Below are 22,619 nucleotides of genomic sequence, written 5' to 3'. Positions count from 1 at the left end.
GGTTTCTAAAGCAGAGAATGAGGTGAGAAGTGGGGGGAGAGACTCCCTGCAGGTCCATTCCAAAGCCTATCAAACCTACAGAGCTCTTATTTACCAGCCCTGGTTACATCCCCTGTCATACAGAGCCTACCCCAAATTATAGTAACCCCCCATTTTTATTGTAGCAGCGTTCATTAAAAAGAGTTTTGATACTTCTTTGCTGCATCATAAAACAAGAAATATATGATTTGAACTGAACATCAATAAATGGTTTTGTGGAGGTCAGCATTTTAAAAGAAGCAGAGAAGAATTAAAAAGCAGGAAGAATTGAAGTATCTGCTGAACACAACACGCACCAAACAAGGAAAAGTCTTGCTATACAAGGGCATCTTCATGTATGTGACTGCTCTGACAGGACTCATTACCAATGAAAACTGTTTCCACACGCAGAGGTTATTGTAAATGGGGCTCATTATCTGAAAGTTTATAGTGGAGCAGACTTACATACTGCCCCTGCAGAGCTGTAAATGCAAGTATCTATAGGCAGATGTGTTCACATGTGGGATTTCACAATAATCTAGTTCCCACCTTAGAACAGCCACTGATGGTTTGTGCTGCACCTGCAGGGCAGCGTGGCTCTGGCTTTGGCCACTGTGCGGGGGGGGACCTCAGCTCCTGGCACTGGGAAGCAGTGGCACCATGGATGGTGTGTGATGGTTTCTCACCTACCTTCCTTGCCCCAGCAGGAAGAACTCCTTCGTCACTAGTGACCTGCACGTCTCTAAGCACAGGACATGGCAGGACTAATACTGTCAACCACACAAGGCTTGCTGCTGGGCTCTCCTGACTATTAATAGGAAAACATTCCTGTTCCAAACTGAGCCCAGTGGGTTCTGAACTGGACTGGCAAATAGAATGGTGTCCAGCAGAAAAAAGGGAGCGCTGTGACAGCAATCAGGAAAGCAGGGCAAATAACACCGTAAATAGGGCTGCTGAGCAGTTGTTCATCAGCACGAGGAGAGGCCCAAGTGAAAATTCCTGCAGCAAAGCAAGACAAACCCTTCTTTCTCTTTCCTCCTCCTTTGCTGGAGAAGGAAAACGTCGCTCGTCCTCCTTACTTTATTTTTTACACACATGGGTGTGACTAACGTCTTGCCCAGGGGAATCTTTATTGGAAATCCATGGTATTGGAATTTGTTTAAGATTTTTATCAATAGCACGTGTGTCCAGCCTCACATCCAGAAGCGAGGGGAAGGTCAAGGGGTCACAGATCAAACTCCCGAAAACCAAAAAGAGGGGGGCTGTGGGGAAGCAGCTATTGATCCCGTCTGCCGCCACAGCCGGTTCTCATTTAGCTGGAGAAGTTAAAGACATTAAAGGGCTGTGACGGAGAGGGGAATAAAAAGCCACAGCCAAATGGAAGGAAAGGTCACTGAGGACAAGCTATGGGCAAAGCAGGAGTGCTCCCGGAGGAAGAGGATGCACCTTTAACCCTCCGCGGATCACTCTCTCACACCACCACACTTATTATTAGTTTAACACCAGCAGGTGAGCCCTTTGCCAGGCTCGCTGGTGTTTGTGTGACCCAAGCATTCAGGAGCAGAAACAGACCCTCCCCGGGTCCCTCTGCCTTTCAGGGCTGAGGTTTAGCTTCAGGATTACAATTCCAGGCTCACTTCAGCTTTTGCAGAAGCACAGCCCAGTTGACAGGCATTGCCTTGATGTGCTTTGGAGCAAAAACCTTGGGGTACGGGCCCAGCCCTTGCCTGGTGGAGGGCAGGGAGGGAAGAGACACATACATGAAGGAATGGCATTAAAATCCCAGCTTTCATTTGGCTGAGCAGGGTGAACATGCTGTAGGGCTTTTGGAGAAGCAAGAATTGGGAGATGGAAGGAGACAGGTCTGGAAGCTGTCTTTATTTTTAATAGAAATGTTGTACCTAAAATATTTCAGTGGGGAGTTTTGAACTGGACTGTGAGGGTGCTGGGGAGGCTCTGTGGAGCAATCTCTGTGTCTGATGAGCACATGCCCTTTTATTCTCTAGATGGACAGATTTCTTTATTGGTCTTTTCTGTGAGGGTGGAGAGGCACTGGAACAGGCTGCCCAAAGAAGTGGTAAATGCTCCATCCCTGGCAGTGGTCAAGGCCAGGTTGGACAGGTCTAGTCTGTCCACGGCAGGGGGTTGAAACTAGATGATCTTAAGGTCCTTTCCAAACCAAACCATTTTATGACTCTATGATTGTATAATTTCTATAGAAATCCCTTCCAATACAATATCTATAACTTTTTACATTCCCCTCCTCTCTTCTCCTGCTCCCTGTACAGGGGGAATGAAATCAGAGCACTTACTTTGTCCATACTGTCCATACTGGTAGCCAGCCACTGGATCCACGCTGTAACTGGTGGTGCTGTAGGTGGGAGGACAGTAGGACTGGGAAGTCGGGAGGCTGTCCACGGACTTGATGGAGTCGCTCCGCTGGCTGCAGCTGGCAGAGATGGAGTTGGTGGTGTCCAAGCCACCGTGAAGGGGAGAGATGGAGAAGTCAGCCTGGGGTTGTGGAGGAACCCCGCTGGGGTTGCTCAGGATACTCATCACCTGCGGAAACACATGAGACAACATGTCAGTGGCTGGAGGAGAAAGGGGGGTCTGCAGCTGCCTTCATGCATACTAGGGAGCAACAGTGCACATACAATGGTGCTCTATCATTGTAAGAGACAATCCCAAAATAGGTTTGGCCAGGCTGAAGAATGAAGGTCTGCTTCCACCAGAAACAACACACAGACCCCAGAGGTGGCTCTAACGCTTAGTCCTTAGGATTAATGAGAGTCCTTAAAAGGGATAACTGAGAAGCTCCTTCAAGGTACGCTCAATCTTTGGTCTTTCTTTGCTGACCTGCCAACGTTAGCTGTTGTGTTAGTCCTGTTACAGTGTTAGTGCTGTCCAGAATGAAGACTGGAGAAAGGAAGAAACTTGGGATAAACCTGTTTAGCACATACTGCCATGAACTGAGGACAAGCATCCCTCCCAGAGACACAGAAGACAGGGAGCAAAAAATCCCTATTTTCCAAAAGGGACACTGAAAACAGCTCCTTTCTTTGGAGGTCTTTGGGGCTTGGTTTGCAAAGGTCCCCAGCCAAACCAGATGCAACCCCTTTCTGGCCTTGATGCGGATTCAGCTTTAGGAACTAAAAAGTCAAAGTTCTCTTTCCCCTCCAATGTTAAAGGAGAACAGGTCCTGGTTCGGCTCATTTCAGTGGAGTGCTTGCTTGGAAAATGTAATTAAATTTGCACACAAACGCTCTTCCTGCTTTGAGACCTGAAAACAGATGAACTTTTTTCCTCTTTTGCAACAAAAAATGCCAGATTTGTTCCTGCGGGTGACTTTGGGGTAAGCTGCTGCCCACTGGCCTTCACACAAGGACCCTGATCCGCCAGCGCTCTAATGCAATTGCCTTCTGCAATCAGCCAAATTACCCCCGGGCTGCCAAGTTAAAAGTGGAAAGAGTTTGCAGGAGCGGGGCCGTGGCGAGGGAAGGAAGGGAATTCCTGGTGCCTCTTGGTTGATCTTGCTGGAGTTGGGCTGGGGAAGGAGGGGGGAGCGGGGACAGGCTCTCACCTCAGGGGGCCAGGCCCGCGCTCAGATGCCGAGCGGCTGAACCCCTCCGAATTGAGCATAACCTTATTGACATCAATTAAAGTGGCAAATTGGAAATATTTGGAGCCTGGCAAGTGGTAAAATGAGCCCTTTATCCCCCACCAGAGGCCTGGTGAGCTATTGTGCAGAGGATACATTCTCTGGAAGGACACAAGCGGGGTTGTATAGAGCCGCGTCTCCCCTTCCTGCTCACCCCGACACCTTCCCCATTCCCTCCTCCCTCACCTTCCTGCCGGAGCTGGAGCTTAGCCTGAATAACCAGCTACGTGCTGGTCTTTGCTTTCTAAAGCTTCTCCTCCCCCCGGAAGGACTCAGGAGCCCTGCAAAGATGCTTTCCCTTGATGTGATGCCACCTCCCGACTTGGCCGGCCTGAGATCCTTCCCAGGCATTTGTCTGGGAGGGGAATTTGGGAGCAGGGGTGGCTGGACCCCCGTGGAGGGGGAGGCAGTGGGGAGGTTCTGGGGAGGGCGTTAGTTGAAAAGCCTGGAAAATCAATCTAACGCTGACCACTGTGGTTGTCTGCAACGTGGTACAGACAAGGGAACAAGCTTTGCCCCAGCAGCGCAGTGCCAGCAGCAGAGAGCTCAGAGGGCTCATTTCACCTCTCCTCCTTCAGGGTTTTCAGCCTGCACTGAGCTCAGAGTTTGCTGCTGGTCCCCAGAAGTTAAAACTGGCTGAGCTGCCTCTACCCTGCAGGGCAGATAAGTTCCAGATAGAGTCTAAGCTACCTCCAGCGCTCCAGACCCTCTGGCACAGCTTCTTAATCACAGTGATTAAGCCTGGAGGCATCTAATGAAGCTGTTTAGCTGTAACACAGTGCAGTAAGTGCCCATGGAACTCCCTGCCCCATGACAGCCCAAAGACTGGAAGGGGTGAAGAAAGGACACTGCATTTAAATATGCAAGACAGAGTGGATTAATACGAGAATAGGGCTGTCCTGCTTTTCTGTGGGGATGTAACGCAAACCTCCCTGCCCCAAGGCTTATGCAAGCAGGGCAATTATGGGAGTGCAGCCTGAAGGGGGGGTTTCCAGCTGCAGAGTTATTTGTAGCCTTCCACTCAAGCCAGGTCATGAACTTTGATCTGGGTCCACCATGCATCCCCTCGAATGCCCCTCAATCCCACTGGCTGCAGACCTCAAAGCTTCAGCATCGCCTGAGCTGTAGGTGGTACACCCTGCACTGCTTTTCCTGATGGACAACCAGGACACTCACACATCCAGCAGCCACAAGACATTATTGGATTTCAGTCACAAGCAGAATCAGATGTTTAAAACAATAAACATCCTTCTGGAAAACACAGACATACAAATGATGTGTTATTGTTGGAGAGGTCCAGCTTGGGAAGCACAAAGGTTTCTCCTCTCCCTTCCAGAGCTGTCCAGGTCTGGCAGTGCTGCCTGACTGTGGATGTGCTGAAAGAAATCCTGCTCTATCAAATGAAGGGCAACTGGAACCATTCACAGAGCAGAGGGCTTTCTAGTGCTCTCCCTCCTGGCTGTCTCCCCAAAAGAGTCAGCTGCTTTATATTACTCAGGGAAGAGAAAAGGCTCTTAAAGCAAGCAGAAGTCATATTAACACTTCTGCTACGGCCCTGCTGAAAAGAACAGAGGATGTAAAGCAATATTGGTAAATGAAACCCAGATTCACACTCTGCAGATTCAGACAAGACGCTTGCACAAATCCTACTAAAGACAGTAATTGGCTTTAATCAGTCAGAATCAGGGCTGATTTCTAATCCCAGCTCTGCCACTGGTTCACCAGGGCTCGTGCAAGTCACTTAAGCTAGGACTCAGCTCAACTAACCTTAGCCATGGGAAGTTACGTTTCTGGTCAGTGCTAATCCTTTAGAATCCCTCTTCAGAGAGACTGACACCTCTGAAGGGCAATTCAACCCATCCTAAGACCCCTTTCTGGACAAGACAGCCTGAATTTCCCTCTCAAAATCCATGGTGAAATACAAGGATGTCAATCTTTCACCACGGCGATGCCATGATGGGGAATGGATACGTAACTGTACAGAGGTTGGAGAGGGGAGATGCTGGAAGGTGACTACAAGAGGAACGTCCCTGCTGGATGCTCCCATGGAAGTAGGGTGGAGGAGTCCTGCAGAGGAACCCTGAGGGTGGCTGTGGGGTTCCAAAATCACCATTCCCTACAGCAATGCTGACCATGGGAATGCGTTTTCCAGGCAATGTAAGGCTGAGCCCTCCTGAGATGCTGTTTGCACAGGTTTATCAGAGGACAACATCTGATCTTCCCCACCTCAGGACACGAAAGTGTTAGAAATAACAAGTGTGAACCAGAGATTTCTATCCCCTCTTCACTCCTCAGCTACCCAGCACAGATAACTCTCCATGAGCCCTCCAGTCTCAGCAGACCCTCTTGTTTCAGGTGGATAAACTCATTTTCCAGGCAACTTTTGAACTTAGTAAAGTCTGGGGCATCTGGAGAAATCCCTTCTTCAAGAATGCAAAGTCCTTTTACCTTTTCTTTTTGACCTTGCTTGCTTATAATTTATTACTTCTTGGTGCATTATCATCACTAACTAAAAATCAATAACCTCTTCACATCTGTAAGGTTTTATCTGGAGGGAAATCTGCTCCCTGTCCATCACAGTGATTGACAGCCTTCCCTTTCCCCTCCTTCTCATCACTTGTCTCTCTCCCTTTCCCCATCTCCTTTCCCTTTGCTGTTGTCCCAAATCAGTCACAGGCATGGCGTGGGCTTGCACTTTGGGCTAAGTCAATAACAGCCACGGCGCTGGAAGGAGCCTTTGGCCTTGCTTCTACCCTTTTCAGAGGTCATTTGTCATGGGGGAGAGGTCCTGGTGTGTTGGGGAGACCAAGGTTAATGCACAAAGACCCTCCTGGATGAAAGAGCCACCCCCCCCTCACCTCCTGCTGCTGCCTCCCTCCTCACCCTCATGTCTGCAGCTCCCCCCGTGCCCCCCTGGGACGTTTCATCACTCTCTCCCATACTTTAAAAGAAGGGGAGTTAAAAAAATGTAATTAATTCCCTCCATTTCTGAGCTGGCCTCAGGGCCTCTGGCCATGGAAACTGCAGCAGGGGAAATGTGCACCCTTTATGATAAACCAGTGTGGCTTTGGGAAGGGAAGTGCAATTAGGGCCTTCAATGTGGGCAATCAGGCCGTCAGATTTTCGGGTTGGGGGGGTGGTTGGGGGTGTTTGGAGTGGCTCAAGGGGCAGACAATTGATAGGGAGAGATATTGTAAGCTAGAAGAAAGGTTTGTGACAGAACCTTGTCCCAGCACTGATCTTTGTGGTCAGGAGCTCTATGGGAGATACCAGAGCAGCCCAGACCATGCCATACATCCTCAGAGTCCCTCCACCTCCTCAGCTTGCTTTAGGCTTCCTAAGATACCCAGCTGATAGAGACATCAGGCCCTGGCCACAGCAGGCTTCACACCTACACTCAGTGATGCTCCAGGAGGACACTGAGGTGTTACAAGGAGATCAAACTCCAGCAAACAAAGCGATGGGGAGGCAGGAGCCTATGGATGGCATTTTTCCGAGTGACCCCTGCTTCCGTGGTGTCTCCATTTGTGGACACTTGATTTGACACAGCACAAAGCGTCCAGAATCAGAGGCTGCCTTAGAGAAATGCTGCATTTAGAAACTGCTGAGCCTGGCTAAGTCCTGAACTGAGGGAAGCTGAAATGATCTGCAGTAGCTGAAGGGTGTTAACTCCAGAGAAGCTGCTGCGTGGTCCCCAAAGAATGCAAAGGAAGGGTCTCCGGGCAGCAAGGAGCGTTTCTGAAGCTGTGGTCCTGCTTTCCTAGGAACGGGTAGAGATCCCCTCGCTTTGGGAAAGGCTGCAAATGCGATCAGTTTGAATATGTGATACTGCATCAGGCAAAAAGCAGTAGGAAATTGTGCGTGAAGAGCATTTGTAGGCTGAAATCTCTTTGTTTCAGCTTTCTGTGGTGTTTTAACATTTACACTGCTTCCTAGGGAATGGGAAGTCTGCCAGGGGCCTGATGGCCGTGCTGGGAAACATGCTGGATCTTACGGATTTATTAATGGCATGGACCAAGTTAGTGATTCCTCCATGAGGACTTGGTCTCTGCCATTTGTGCTTGATTCAGCTTCATGCTCCAAGACTTTTCTTACCTACTTGGTGGGGGGACACAGCTTAATCTTTTCCATCTTTATTGTGCAGCCTGTTCAGCTAATCTTTCCTTTCTCTCTTGCAGAAGGCAACCCTTCCTGATGTTAATGCTTTTTGATCTCTGTGGATTCATTTTCACTTGGTGGGAAGAGGAAGAGGCGATTATACTATACATACATTAAATGGAAACAAAATGAAGAGGTGACTGTAGGACTACTGAAAGCCAAAGAGAGTTAGGAGGAGATAAATAAGGTTTCCCCAAAGATCTTCACTTGAAAGGAGGATAAATATATGCAAATATGCCCCTCGGTAGGACTAAAGTGACTTATGTAGCAATCACTAACACTGCACTCCCCAAACCAAGCAATTAATTTTGAATGTGTTCTAAATCATTCCATCCAGCTGAGTTGTATCCCAATATGCCAACCCAAGGCAGTACATATACCCATTGAACCTGATCCTGCAATCAGGCCAAGGATCCGGACAGCGCTTCACCCTCCTTGCACACTTCTGAGCCAGGTAACAGCAGTTCCTTCCATCTAAAATCATTTCAAACTACATTTTGAGGCCCAGGGAGCAAACTTTGCATTAGCTTTCCACAGGGGTAACTTCCCTGACTGCCAGCACAGTCTGAATTCACACTGGTATAAATGAGTATGTGGCTTAGCTCTCTAGGTCTATTTTGCAGTGGACTGGAGTTTAAGAAATATGTTCCATTGCCTCATCCAGCCAGGTGTTTATATTCCATCCACCCACAATGTGTTAGAAATCATAGAATGGTTTGGGTTGGAAGGGACCTTAAAGCTCATCCAGTTCCAAGCTATGCGACAGGCAGGGACCCCTTCCACTAGAGCAGCTTGCTCCAAGCCCCTGTGTCCAACCTGCCCTTGAACACTGCCAGGGATGGGGCAGCCACAGCCTCTCTGGGCACCCTGTGCCAGCGCCTCAGCACCCTCACAGGGAAGAGCTTCTGCCTTATCTCCAACCTGAACCTTGTTTCAGTCTGAACCCATTACCCCTTCTCCTATCACTCCAGTCCCTGATGAAGAGCCCCTCTCCAGCATCCCTGCAGCCCCCTTCAGACACTGGAAGCTGCTCTGAGGTCTCCACACAGCTTCTCTTCCCTGAACAGCCCCAGTGTTCTCAGTCTGTCTTTTTATGAGAGCTGCTCCAGTCCCTGATCATCCTTGTGGCCTCCTCTGACTTGTTCCAACAGTTCCATGAGCTATATGAGATAACACAACCTCTTCCTCAGCAGGAAGGACACTAGGGCTGACGTGGCTGCTGCTGCTCCATTGCTGGTATGTCTCATTTTCCTGACCTTCACCATTTCCTGGGAAAATACGTGGATGCCAGTGAAGAGCCTTTCCAAAGTGTGTCAGAAGCATGGCTGGGAGCAGAACACCATGTGCCTGAATGCCTTCTGGTTTGTATGGGACAGATCATATGAGATCCCTTCAAAGTGGTCACAGTTACTGTAGGCCTGTGCCTGAATAGCTTGACAGTCACCAATCAACACAGAAATATCATCAATGCCTTTCAGTGACTTCAAACACCTGAAGGATGTTTCAGCGCCATAGGAAAGTGGTCTAGGACACAGCAGGTGAAATGGAGATGAGCATCTGTATCCTATAATGAACCTGTTCACTTAATAGATGAGAAACTGCCACACACTTATGATGGAGAGGGCTTGGGGAGGTGCTGGGGATGCGATGGAGCTCGGGATGCGATGGTGAGCTGCAGCAAAGCAGACCAATGCAGGCTGCACGAGGGGAGGATTAGCAAAAAAGGCGATGGGAAGTTATTACCTGATTGTTCAAGGCTATGGTGAGGTTCCACCTGGAGCACTGCATCTTGTTTTGGGCACCCTGCTTCTGTAGAGATGTACAAATTACAGAGAAGGTCTAAAGAAAAGTTTCTAAGCTATACAAAAGAATGGAAGGTCTTAGCTGTAAGGGTAAGAGAAACGGCTTAAGTCTGGATAGTCTGGGAAAGAGGAGTGGGCTCTTCTTGCAGTGGAAATACCACCAGGAAATCAGAAGCACCAGGGGGTTACACATCCAATCAAGGCTATGAGATATCCCGCAGGAGACGTGTAATTTGGAGGGGAAGGGCATAGGCATCACCGGGAATGGGAATTACTGCATTAAAAGCTGCTTGATCTAGAAACTTGAACTACCATCCCTGGCATTAGGGCCCCCAACTGTACTGTCACTTAGATAAAAGCAGATGGCAAAGGTTTTAACAGTCTGGATAACTAGAGAGGAAACCAAAAGACATGCTGTGCTAGTATGGGCTGCTAGGCACAAAGGGCAGCCCAGTTCTAAAGTCATCAGTTTCACCAACAAGCAAAATCCAGAGCCAGAATGGGGGAGACTCAAGCCAAAAGGCTAACTAGCACCTCGCCATCCAAACTGTCCAAAGGGGCTGATTTCCATGCACTGTTGAGTATCTCCCCTCTGAAAACAGGCAGTTTGTGCTTTACTAACCATCAATATTGTTATTCATCTTGTGTTAACCAAGCCTGAAGTGTTTTTTTCCTGATTAAATTGGAATTGCTAAGACATTTTGTATAGAATAGCCAAAAGAAGGTCAATGCTTCCCAAACATGCTGGTCAGCAAACTGAACCACCCCCTCCTCATTTCTAGGCAGTAATCTGCCTTAACAGAAGCCACCACAAGCAAACCCTATCCTGATGCTGTTTTCCCTCTGAATATGCTTCTCTGTGAAAGTCAAGTGAATACACTGGAAAGGAAACTCTTCAAGGGAAAATCCCTTTGTGGAGATGCGAAGCATCTCTGAGCAACTTTACACCTAATTGCAGGAATATGCATCTTGCTTGTGGCATTTTGGAGCTCACAAAGTCACCTGGGATGAGAAAGCAGAAAGGCACAACCATGGAAAACTGGAATTCCTAAACATTTCCAAACTGGCAGAAGGACTCAGGTTAGGTCTGGCTTTGGAAATGGTCTGGGCTTGTATCTTCTACACCTACTTGGTCATTGCTGGGTAAGCTCAGACATGCTGATGGCCAGCGGGGAACAAAAAGCTTTCGGGGCTTGGTGAGAGATTCAGAATACCAAGAAAGAAACAAAACCATGCTCAATCAGCCCTAAATCTATGGCTGTGCATCTGCCTGACGTGGAGAACAGCACAGTGGGATGATCCCGCAGCAAACCCAAATCCCAGCAAATTCACTCTGGTTGATAGACTTGTGTTATTCCTCTCTCCAACAGCCTCCCGCTAACAGAACCTAACAAAGACAACCCCAAATTCACAGAAAGGCTTCTCCTTCCCCTCCTCCCTTTTCATTTCTCTCTCCCATTTGATTATTTCTCTCTTTTTTCCCCATTTCTCAGCTAAGCTGCTCTGTGCTCGCTCACTATCGCAACCCCCTGCGGACACTGGTAATGGAGTGCGGGTGCTGACTTACTGCTTCCAAACAAGATTTCCTGAGATCCTTTGAGTCTGCTCCATGCCCCCCCTTCTCCTGCTTTTCTCTCTGTGTCTCTCTCTTTTTGGAGAGTGGAGGGGAGCCTCTATAAATGTGAAAGGAGCTGCACTACAAAGAGTCCCCCGAGTGGCATATCCCAGCCCCAGGCGAAGCTGCTTGGTGCACTGATAGTCCTGGATCTGCTCTAGGACTCCTCTTTCTCTTCCCCTCCCTCTTTTCTCTGATCAATCAAGGGCTGTAATCAGTTAAGGTCCAGCTTAACTGCAGTGTAAGATACACCAGTTAAGCAAAGCCAATGCCTCCAGGGTTCCCATGGTAAATACAGAGAGGTCATGGGGAGATGAAATAACCCTGATAGTTCAGCAGGGCTGGCTGGGCTCGCACCAAACACTTCATAACTTGGGCAGCAAAAGAATGGAAGAAAGGGAAAAGCAGAAGCATTTCCCATTGCCAGCTCCTCTGCTGCTTGTTTCCCTGCTCCCTCAGTTCCCTGCACTCCTGGGGGGAGCTTTGAGCATTCTTTAAGGTGAGGGTTTCTCTTTCCAGCTCACCCTAATGAATGAACAACGCAGACGCCGGTCCTGTCTGGATCCTGTTTGGATCTTCTGAGACTACCACAGGGATTTTTAAAGTCAGGATCTCTTTTTCCCTCACCCAAAGGATAATGGCAGCTCCTGAATCCTTCCACAGCCCTACAAAGCACCATGTGCTCTTCCTTCGGACTTCTCTCTGCTGCTAGGGAGCACTGTGGTATTTTCAAAGACAGGGAGCCGCTTGCTTTGGCCAAACATGACGCAAAACCCTCATAGGATCTGAACTTAGGGATAAGGGAGCTGCATCCACCCAGGTGCAGCGTCTGTGTAAACAAATAATAGTAAAGAGAAGAAAAGAAAGTGTGGATCTGTGCTGAAAACACATTACCCTTATAGCTGAGGTGCTCTGGCTCAGCAGCCTCTGCCCCTGCTTTTCCACACTAAAGCTCTGCCTCTCTCTCCAGGAATGTCCATTCTCAGAGATGGTCCAGGGAAAAATGAGCCTTTTGTGGTCATTATTTGTGATCACTTTTACACTGAGTTCATGCTGTGCTGGATCCAAACAGATCACTTGCAGTTTCATAATGCACTTCTTGAAGAGGAGGCTTGGGACTGTCAAGGGGACTTTTCATGTGTGGGACAAGCTCCTGTCTACTGCCATTCCTGAAACCCCAGAGCTCTTTCTGCTCTTCAGACGTGAGAACTCTGGCAGGATTTGGTCCCTTAAATCCACCCCCAAATTCTACCCAGTCTTAATCCCAAGCTCCTGATCCTAACTGAACACAACGTGAGGCTGGGATCCAAACACCACCGCATCCGCTCCTTCCTAATTGGACACTGGCCCATTAGACATTAGAGATGGGGGGAAAACATACAGAATTTATTAAAAATGATGGAGACACATAAAGAGCAGCACAAAATCTTTCACCAGAAGTGATAAAGCCCTAAAAGATTTGAGTTTCCATAAGTATCCCTCTCAGGGTCCTACAGCTCTTTAAAAGCTATTTGGAGTGGAGATATCCTGTGGTGCTACAGATGCTTACTTAAGCAGGGGATGACATGAATTCTTCCCTGGGTATTTTAGCACTCCTGAACCTGGGGTGTGCTGAGGAACCTCAGTAGGTTTGTGATGATGATCTGAGTGGACAACACAAACAGGTGAAGTCTTTGAACAGTGAAATGTAGAAGTAGAAGCTCCTGGTCCAGTAACAGTGCTTCCTTCTTACTTGTCCAGCACAGTTTGATTTTGGCTAAGTCTGAAGGTAAAACACTTTCTAGATATATCATATAAAGCCACCAAGAAGTGATCTTGAGCATGGGAGCAACAAATTGCATGGGTTTAAAACCTTGCTTTCTTATGAACATCATTTACTACCTTGAACTAAGTGATTTTTAAGAGGAATAAGATACACTGATGAAAGGGAACCGTCTGCTGGCAAAGCCGTGTCTGTGCCAAAGGGAAGGGCCTTACCCCATCCAATTCCCAAGGGAAACAGCACTACATTTCCTAAGTGGGGATGGAAACTGGCACATGGCTCTACAAATGCAAGCAGAGAACTTTAGCCATTAACCTCACAACTCCTGGCTGAGGTTTATGAGCTCTCTTTTATGAAGATACCTTCAAACCCTCTAACTTGCTGTGTAGAGCTGTATCCCCCTCGCTGCAATGTGAAGGTGTCATCACACCCCTGTAGGACTCACAGTTTTCACGGCATCTCCTGCATGCAAGAAGTTTAAAAGCATGCAAGTCACTGCTGATCCCGAGATAACTGGCGGAAAAGGGATTAGAGCTCCTTAGCAGAGGAGAGGGAAGGCTCAGGAAGGGCTGATTCTTTTCAAGATATGACTATTTAAAGATAATGATTGCATAAATTTAATTAATGCATTTTCATGCTGCAAATGGCCGTTTTGTAATTAATGTATCTGGCCTCGCTAAGCATGGGAGATCTCATCTCCCAGCCCCCCCTGCCTCCTCAATCCCCCCCCCCCCGCCTCTCCTTTAATGAAAGACAGAAAGCAGATGACAGAAACAATTTGTCACCAGTACGGGTGTCAGATGCCTAATTGGTTGCGCTGAGTTAGTGGAAAGTAAAAGGGGGAGAGGGTCGAGGCTGGGGGGGGGGGTCTTCCCTCTTTATCCCAGGCTGCAGGGTGGGTGTCTGTATTGGGAAGGGGGGTGAAAGTGTTCCTTGTTAATTGATGGAGATTAGGACACAGATTGGCTGTGGCAGGGACTGGGCAGTGACAAGAAGGGGACAGGAGAGGCTGGTTAACACCCGTGCAAACAAGCTGCCATATCTCACAATCTGTTAAGTCCCTGCAGCGTTGACAACAGCAATGGTTATCTCCTGCACACTCCCCCTGCTCTCGCTGCACTCCAGCATCCCCAGACAGGACTGCTGGGGGAAGAGCTTAGTGCATGGATCTGCAGCCCTGGGCACAGATCTCCTCCACTGGGTTTGCACCCTCCAGCTTAGAGAGGAATTGGGACCTCAGTTTAAAGCTTGGGACCCTTGGGACCCAGGGTGCTGGGCTGAGGCCATCCATGGGCAAAGCAGAAAGACTGAAGTCTCAACCCAAGAGCACTGCCTGGGTCTTACGTGCCCTAAGCCTTGACCTGGGTTCAGAGCAGTATTTCAGTGTTAGCACCTAACAGATCCTTCTTAAATCTGCATATCCACTACAACACTGTCTTAAGAACTGCAAGATGGAGCAAAACTGGAGTTAACGTATGTACCAGCTGGTCCCTGAGCTTTGGGGGGGCATCTGGGTCACTGGTAATAAAGCGCCCATCTGATTAGTTCTCCCCTGGACATTATATGGAGAAGAAAACCTCCTGTCCATAAAAAAGGCCTGGGAGTCTGGAGCTTTCTGTATCAGGGAGACAACCCCCTGAACTCCAGCAAGAGCTGAGCATCCCAACCTTCCAGAGACCCCTCGAGGAAGCAGCAGGACAGAACATGCGCACCCCAAAGTCCCACCTATGTAGAAAGCACAAAGCTGCCTTATTTCTGCAATGTTCTTCTTTCAAAGCTTTCTGTGCTCTGCTCTGATGTATTTATCATCAGCACTATCAGCAGAGCAGCGCTGCCACCTCTCACAAGTGGAAAACTGAGCCCTATAAAGGTTTACACTCGAGATGGTGCCAAAGTTTATGGGGCAGCAGGAATTTGACCATCCCAAAGCCAAGATCAATGTCCTCATTCCAGACATTAAGCACAGCAATGAGGGGAACTTCAAAACATTAGTGCTCTATGATGCTGTTTAATGTATATAAGCATATCCCTGGAAGATAAAAGTTTTACAAAGGTGGGAACAGTTTTATCAGCTCTGTTTCACTGCCACACACACAAAAACGTGATGGGGAGAGAAGCATGGGGGGAAAGAGCTCTAAGAATAGAAACTGTTGAGTTCCCATGCTGGGCTCTGATCACATCTAAACACGCAGCCTGCAGTAATGAAAATACCACTGAGCTGTTGCATTGTGTTACAGGTCCCTCTTGAAAAGGTTTACAAAGGTAATGTGTAACTGGTATGAAAAGAGAAACAACATTTTCTCGTAGAAATAAAGTCTTCCGAACAGGGTAAATGCAAAACTGGAAGGAAATGGGTGAGGGATGCAAGCGTAAATACAACCTCCTGAGTGAAAGATCAAAATGAATTAAAAACCTGCTATTTGTGACAAAAAGGTATTGAAACCATTTTGCTCTTCCCAAAACGTCCCAGCAACCTGTCCCCTCATCCATGGTGATGAGGGGTTGTCCCTTCCACACGTAATGGATAATGAAGCTGTTCCTATCGCTATTTATTAGTGTCGCAATGACACAGAAGTGCTGCAGTCAAGGAGAGTATCCCACTGCACAAGACCCTGCACGAAGAAAAGTAACACAACCCAAAAGGCCCCAGATACTGGATGTTTCAGACTTGGGGTCTGGTTATCTTCCCTTGGGCCTGGCTCTTTGTACTCTGGTCCCAAGAAAGCAAACCAGGAAAGCAAGAGGGGGAAAATACCAGATTCCCAAATCCCTTCCCCTGCAACGTGAAGAGAGTAGAAGTCAAGCCTGGTCCAACTCTAAGAATGAAGACAAGGGCTGAGGGTGCTGCAGATAAAATGGAGGAATGGGAATTACTAATTGATTCCTTCCCAAAATTCACCATGCACAGGCACTGAAGATGAGCTTTAAGGTCCCTTCCCAAGCCAAACCTTGGCAGGTTCTATGAACCATATGGTTCTATGATTGACTCCTTCCACAAACACAACCCCATGGCATAGTCCTTCAGACTCTCATACCCACCTCACTTCTTCCTTCTGCTTTATGAAACCCAAGTGTGCGTCACCGAGTGGTGGAGCTTTGCCAGGAGGAATATGGTCTATTGTGGAGTAAACAAATGCTAAACGATGACAAGCACCATACTGGCTGAGGAGCAAAGCAGGCTGCGGTGAGCTGTGCCTGTCACATCACTGCTCCTGCTTGGCAAATAAGTTCTAATGCACAATTGGTATTTATTAAATGACATACACCAACTGTCTCATTAAGTCAGGGCTGGAGCATAGGCCGGAAGTCTTAATCTAAAGTGTCACCAGCTATTGAAATCAGATGGTTTAGGCAGGAGCAGAGTGAAGGGAGGGAAAGAAATAGGGCCTAAAGCAGTAGGAAACAGTCACTGGTCCCAACCCACCTTTTGGGTTGCGATTTTGATGCTGGTGTGAGCACTGCGTTGAAAACTATTGTTCTGCATTTGCTTTCTGTGTGTGCACTTTGCAACTCTCCCCCTAATAAACGGTTGGGCAGGTTTCAGTGTGTTTGAAATGCAGCGTCGAAAGCAAAGGTTAATGCTGGAGATTGCATTGAATTGAAAACGCGGCCACCGGTAAATTTGGTTTGTTTAGAGTGGAAATGCTTCAACTGCTGGTAGGTGGGTGGTGGGGCTGAGAGCATGGGGAGAGGGGAGGTGGGAGCTGCTCCTCTCTGCCCACAATGAGATTTCCAAGTTTAATGACTTGGGAAGGGCACTGGATTAAAAAGCCCAAAGTGAAGCAGTGAGATGGAGAGAGAAGGGGAAAAAAATCCCACCAAAGCCCAACCGTCAGGGAGCAGAGCAAGTGAAAAATGTCAGGGCAAATTGCTCTTGACAGTGTTAATATCTGCACCTCATAGCAATAATTACATGTAAATAAATAGTGAAATAGCTCTCAGCTGGAGTCTGCACTCTGAGTGCAGATGCCACTAACAGCCAGCTGGGGACCTTTCGCTCTTCCACTGCCGCTTTCCCCCTTTGCTTCCCTTCCTCCCCCCTGTTTCATCTATGCCAGAGCTGAACAGCAATTGCTGGAGACCACAGACCTGTTCCCAGCCCTCCCCCCTTCCTCATGGCACCACGTTTGCCCCCTCTTCATATCACCCTCCCAGCCAGGGGCTGCTCTCAGGGTGCTTTTAGCCCCTTGCTGGGGGAAAACAAGCTTTACTGGAGTAGCATGCGGCTGTTGCACGAGTAAAGCTGAGGGGATGGGAATGGCGTGGCTGACTATCCTTCCAGCTCTGTGGGCTCCTAACAAATGTCAGGAGGGATGGAGCTATCTGTTTCAAGCACTGGGATTATGTTCTTATCACCAAGGTTGTCTGTATTTCAAAAGGACACCCGAGAACATACAGTTTGGCATCAGGATGCAAAATGCTTCATTTCCACAGGAGACACATCTCCCACTGCTATCAGGAGCATCCACAGAGGTTTATAAGCCTGAGCAGTGCCTCCTACCCTTGCTCAAGTACAAAATGCACTTCTACAAACCCGTATCATTCCTTCCCAGGGTATCACTACAACACAACTGCTCTGGCCCAAGCATGGTGGGCAAAAAAGCCACCTCACCAGCAGCACTGCTGGTGAAGGTGGGTTGGAATCCATTAGCATCTCTCCTGGTTCCCCAGGCAGTGCGGATCTGATGGCAGTCTAAGAAATCATGGATGACATGGAGAGGGTGAATATTAACTGACTATTCCCCATCACTTCCAGAAGGAGGCCTTGGATGAAGGCAGGAAGGATGAAATAGGAAGCAATGAAGCAGTGCTTCACTCCATGGAGTCAGCCTGTGGGACTCCTTGCCATAAGAAGCAGTGGATGTGAAGCTCTGTGGATGGAAGAGGAATCTGGATAAGTATTTGGAAGAAATATCCACTGAGGATTACCAGACAAACCACCTTTTCTTAAGGAGATCCTCTGAGCTGAAAACAGGAGAGCACTCTGTTCTAGATCCTCATGAGGAGTCTGCCTACAGTCACTGCTGGAGACCATAAGCTCAGCTCCAAGCACTGTCACTGTCACCAAGCTCCCTGCAGCTCCAAGGGAAAAATCATCTCCCAGGCACTTGGCTGATATGGCAAAGGGAGGACTCTAAAGGACTGATACGAACATACAATGCACAGAAACACAGAGTTACTGAATAAGAAGCACTGTTACAGAGAAGGCATTTGGAGCCAGCAAAGGGCCTTGGCAAAGTCTCAGGTTCCTACCTCACTTTTAAGCAGGATAAAATCTCTGTGCCTCCATTCTTGGCCTTGGAGATAACAACCTTCCCCGTGGTACCATGAGGAGAAACACATCCCAGGATGATGAGATGCTCAGATACAACGATGAAAGTCTCAGATAAAGTTAAGCTCATTATTTTAGCCCTCTTCTCATCCACTGGCTCAACTGATCTCTGTGTGCCCTCAATTTAGCTCCCAGCCCTACAAGTCCAGGTCTAACTGTGAGCCATGGGGCTCTGCTAGAAGTCTAGCTGAGATGTGATGCTTAATCCTGAGGGAAGCTGGTGGCTACTCAGCCCCACTGCCAAAAGATGCCATGTTCATGCTGACACCACATTAGCCACTGCCTAATCTGCATCACTCCTTGGACAAACTATCAGAATAAAAATAATGATAATAATAATAATGATGATAAATGATAATGATGATTATGATGATGATGATATAATAATAGCAACAACAACAACAACCTGCCACTAATAGGAGGGAGATGTTCCTACTGAACCCCAGCCTTATATAAGGGAGAAAAGCTTTGAGGCCTTTCCTTTTGGCTAATGAAATGCACAACAACACCCCACACTGCACTGAGCAACAAACACAGCTCCATTCTTTGGAAAACAAATATGTTCTTTAGAGCTTCCTGGTTGTCAAACACCTTTTTGTTTAGCTCAACAACTAATCCACTTATCGGAGGATAAAGCTGCCAGTGAATCACCACGATGATAAAAGCATGCACAAAATTAGCAAGAATTTGCCTATGGCTCCTGCACATTTAACAAACAGCAGCTAAGAGAAAAAATGATTCCTTTTTTTTTTTTTTAATAACTGAGATCCCCAGGAGAGATCCTGTCAGATAACAGCTTTTATTTGGCTTGCAGGTTTTTATTCCACTCTCTCTTCCCACATAACCCAAGCACTGAGGCTGCGAGATGCTGGGAGCTGATATGAAGCCACGGAAATTGGCACTGTTTGAATAAGCAAGAGATGGAACCAGGCAACATTTTAATAAGTTGGGGTGGGGGGTTAAGGAAGAAAAAGTAGTGTTGAGGCCCTGGCTGCTTCCTGAGGAGCTCAGCACTGCTGATGCTTTGCTGCTCGTGAGCTTGTAACACCTGAAGTGGCCTGGATTTGTCCTTCTCTGCTCTTCAGTGTGTTTTGCAGTTTTTGTGACTGTAGCCTCTCTGCATTCCTGCATGGAGAATCCATGCTAACCTTCCCCGTTCCATGGACAGGAAAATACAGAAGACAAAAGTAAGTAGTTGCCAGGGTTGGGCAACCAAGTTAATAGCAGGGGACATGAATCTCACAACTTCCAGTTCTCTGCTGCCCCAAACAGAGAATCAGAGATGGGTTTGTGTTGGAAAGGACCTTAAGATCATCCAGTTCCAACCCCTGCCACGGGTAGGGACACCTTCCACCAGAGCAGCTTGCTCCAAGCTCTGTCCAACCTGGCTTTGAACACTGCCAGGGATTAAATCACTTTCCTTCTCTTGAGCTCTTCCACTGACACCTTTGGCACATCCTTGCAGCATTAATGCAGCATTAACTGGGTAAATGGGATTTACCTACTCTCTGAAATTCACTCAACCATTTAAACCTTGGGAATTTCCCCAGCTCAGATGTTTGCAGAGATGTTCTGGTGAGATTTCTGGACACCGCTACACACCTGTGTGTGTGAAAGAGGGAATGAGGAAGAAGGAAGGAGAACTCCTTGGATCTGGACTCTCGCAAAAGACTTGTTCCAGTAAGGACTAAATAAATCCCTCCATGGCCCATGGTGTCAACAGAGAATGATTCAGTTTGTCTGAGGCCTGTCTCTGCACTTGTCACATGGAGCATGTCAGATGACTGAGCTCTTAATGGAATGAATTTGGGTGATGTTCTCTCTTTAAATGACAACAGTCTGAAAGGGAGAATCACCACGGTGTGACTGTGCTGTCTTGAGGATGACCAATATCATGCTACCATAGCCATTACTGGTCAGGAACCAGCACAAGCTGACTGAGGCACCTGCCAGCAGCCAGACCTTATACCACAGAGCTCATAAACCTCTTCAGTGCCCACCTCAAAAGGCTCAGTTCAGCTCAGATGATGAGGAAGCTCCCTTGATCCCAAATCCTTATTTTCCTGCACCGTATCAATCTCAGCTGGACATTTAGCTGCAGATTAGCAAGAAGATAGAGCTCAAACCAACACCATAGCAGCCAAACTGGGAGAACTGGGGCTTTGACGGTTTCTGCCTGTACTTTCCAAGCACACATCTTTACTCAAAAGTACTGCCACCACGATGAGTGCCGGAGGTGAAGATCTGCAACTGTTTCAGGCCACACTCCCATTGCAAGAGAATGGAGAGAACTTAATGCCTTCCACTCTTCTCCTTTTCCCTGCCTTAACTGTGCCTAGGCTTGAACAGGACCACAACACATGATGATGGGAGCATTTAGGGGAGCTGGGAATTAATCAAGAGGCACCCACCTGTCAGGCTGGTATCTGGAACTAAATGGAAACACTTGCTAGTGCTTGACCTCCTGCCCTCCAGACAAGCCTGCAGCTCTCCAGTGGTTTGAGAAAGCCTCTTGCAGGGACTGCAGCTCAGAGACCCCGGGAGGAATAAAGCACAGGCAGGGACAGCCACAGGAGCTGGGTTAGGAGGGGAAAGAGGAAGAGGCTGTAGCTGGTGGGGAAGGTGGGAGGACTGGCAATCACCTGGGAGAAGGTGGCTGGAGAGCTGGTGTCATGACATGGATGCGATGGGAAACAGACCAAGAGCAAGAGCTGGCTGAGGCTCAGTGCCTCAGGTAGAAGAGGCTGGATAGAAGAAGACACTGAAGATATTTAGAGGTAAATATCTGGCACAGGTTGCCCAAAGAAGTGGGGAATGCCCCATCCCTGGCAGTGTTCAAGGCCAGGCTGGACAGAGCCTTGGGCAACATGGTCTAGTGTGAGGCATCTCTGTCCATGGCAGGGGGTTGGAACTGGATGATCTTAAGGTCCTTTCCAACCCAAACCATTCTGTGTTTCCATGACTTTCTATATATCCCCTGGATGGGGTTTGTGTTGGGTGAGATATATTTGATACATCAGTGTGTGCTGATTAGCAGTCCAGCACGTTTCAGTGTTAAATCAGCCTTTCTTGTCGTTAATGGAGGCCAAAACTCTGTGCTGATGCCTGTTCAAACAGTAAAACCTAAGGCAGTGCTCACTCTGCTGAACAGCAGAAGAAAGCCCTGCATGCATGCCAAGGGATTTTGAAATACCAGTCTCAAAGGATGGGATTAAGATCTTAATTTGTAAAGAGATGTGGGGCACTTCTCTTTAAAATGCATGAACAGATTCTCAGGTGATGGAAAATGGCTCGGCCACTCTGGTAGCACTGACCTCAGACCCAGCTGATGTGACCAGAAAGAAGCCACCCTAATTCTGACTTTCATATGTTCGGATTCAGGACTTTTGGGGTGTCTGTGTAAGAAGGTAAAGGACAAATACTTCAGGAAAAGCACCCCTCTGCACCTGCCTGGATACTGAGAATAGTATAGAACAAGATCTGAACCAACAGTGCAAAGGGGTTGGGACATCCTCTGCCAGCAGCAGCATCCTGTAAGCTCCCATATTTAACAAGTGAAAGTCAGTCTGCCCATAGGAAAGAATCTGATGTTTCCAACAGGTATCTGTAACCCCTGCTTTCTCCTCATCTGAACTAGAACCATCTCCTTTCCTTGGCACCAGAAGTCACTCAAGCACTGAAGTTACTGAGACCGGTAAGCGCTGCCTGTAAGAAAGCTGAATACTGGGGTTTCAGTTGCACCAATGGCCCCTGGATCTATAGGGTATGGATTTTACCCTAGAAACCTACTGAAGCTGGAACACAGACCCTAAAATTCTTTGTATGAAAGATGCCACTTTATAGATGGGTGTAGAAATGAGGCAGGGAAAGGGGAATGGGCATTCATGGGAGCTGGGCAAAGACTGAGAGCTAAGGAAGCAGCTCAGAGTGAGGAATTTGGTTGCTGTCTGTGTTTTGAGCCTGTGGCCTCTAGATGGAACACAACTGGCTGCACAGAAACTAAGCAAACATTTCCTGCACCTAGTCCCTGCTTTTTCTTCTTCACTGCTCCAAGCAGCAATGACTAAAAGCTCCAGGGAGAGCTCAAAGCCTCTGGTGCTGTGCAAAAATGGGGCTGAACCACATTCCCTTGGGATAAAAACCTGGCACTACAGACTGTGCAGTAAGCAATGCTTTTATGGAGTCTTATGTAGGGAACAGAGCATGGATCTAGCCAAGGATGCAAAAATGTCTGGGACACAGCAGGTAGCTAAGCTGAATGCCTGAGGAATACT

The 22,619-nt window shown here is 47.9% G+C and overlaps 1 protein-coding gene across 7 annotated transcripts in view; it reads right to left on the bottom strand.

Moving 5' to 3' along the window:
* The window catches only part of PAX7 (paired box 7), a 99,334-nt gene that overhangs the window by 2,125 nt on the left and 74,590 nt on the right, over positions 1 to 22,619 (bottom strand). For 4 of the 7 annotated variants that reach the window (XM_061479420.1, XM_061479422.1, XM_061479421.1 and 1 more), the window contains exons 9-10: positions 9,578 to 9,643; positions 2,331 to 2,577 (exon numbers count right to left, since the gene is read on the bottom strand). In XM_061479420.1, coding sequence (XP_061335404.1) covers positions 2,331 to 2,577; positions 9,578 to 9,643 — 313 coding nt within the window. The remainder of the gene's footprint in view (positions 1 to 2,330; positions 2,578 to 9,577; positions 9,644 to 22,619) is intronic. The other 3 variants (XM_061479424.1, XM_061479428.1, XM_061479425.1) reach the window with 1 other exon arrangement.

This window comes from Pezoporus flaviventris, unplaced genomic scaffold, assembly GCF_033815535.1.
Source record: "Pezoporus flaviventris isolate CSIRO_AGI_PZ_B2104156 unplaced genomic scaffold, CSIRO_AGI_Pfla_v1 ptg000148l, whole genome shotgun sequence".
Classification (NCBI taxonomy): Eukaryota; Metazoa; Chordata; class Aves; order Psittaciformes; family Psittacidae; genus Pezoporus; species Pezoporus flaviventris.
The sequence above is the reverse complement of the archived record's forward strand: the minus strand, read 5'-3'. Positions and strand labels throughout refer to the sequence as shown.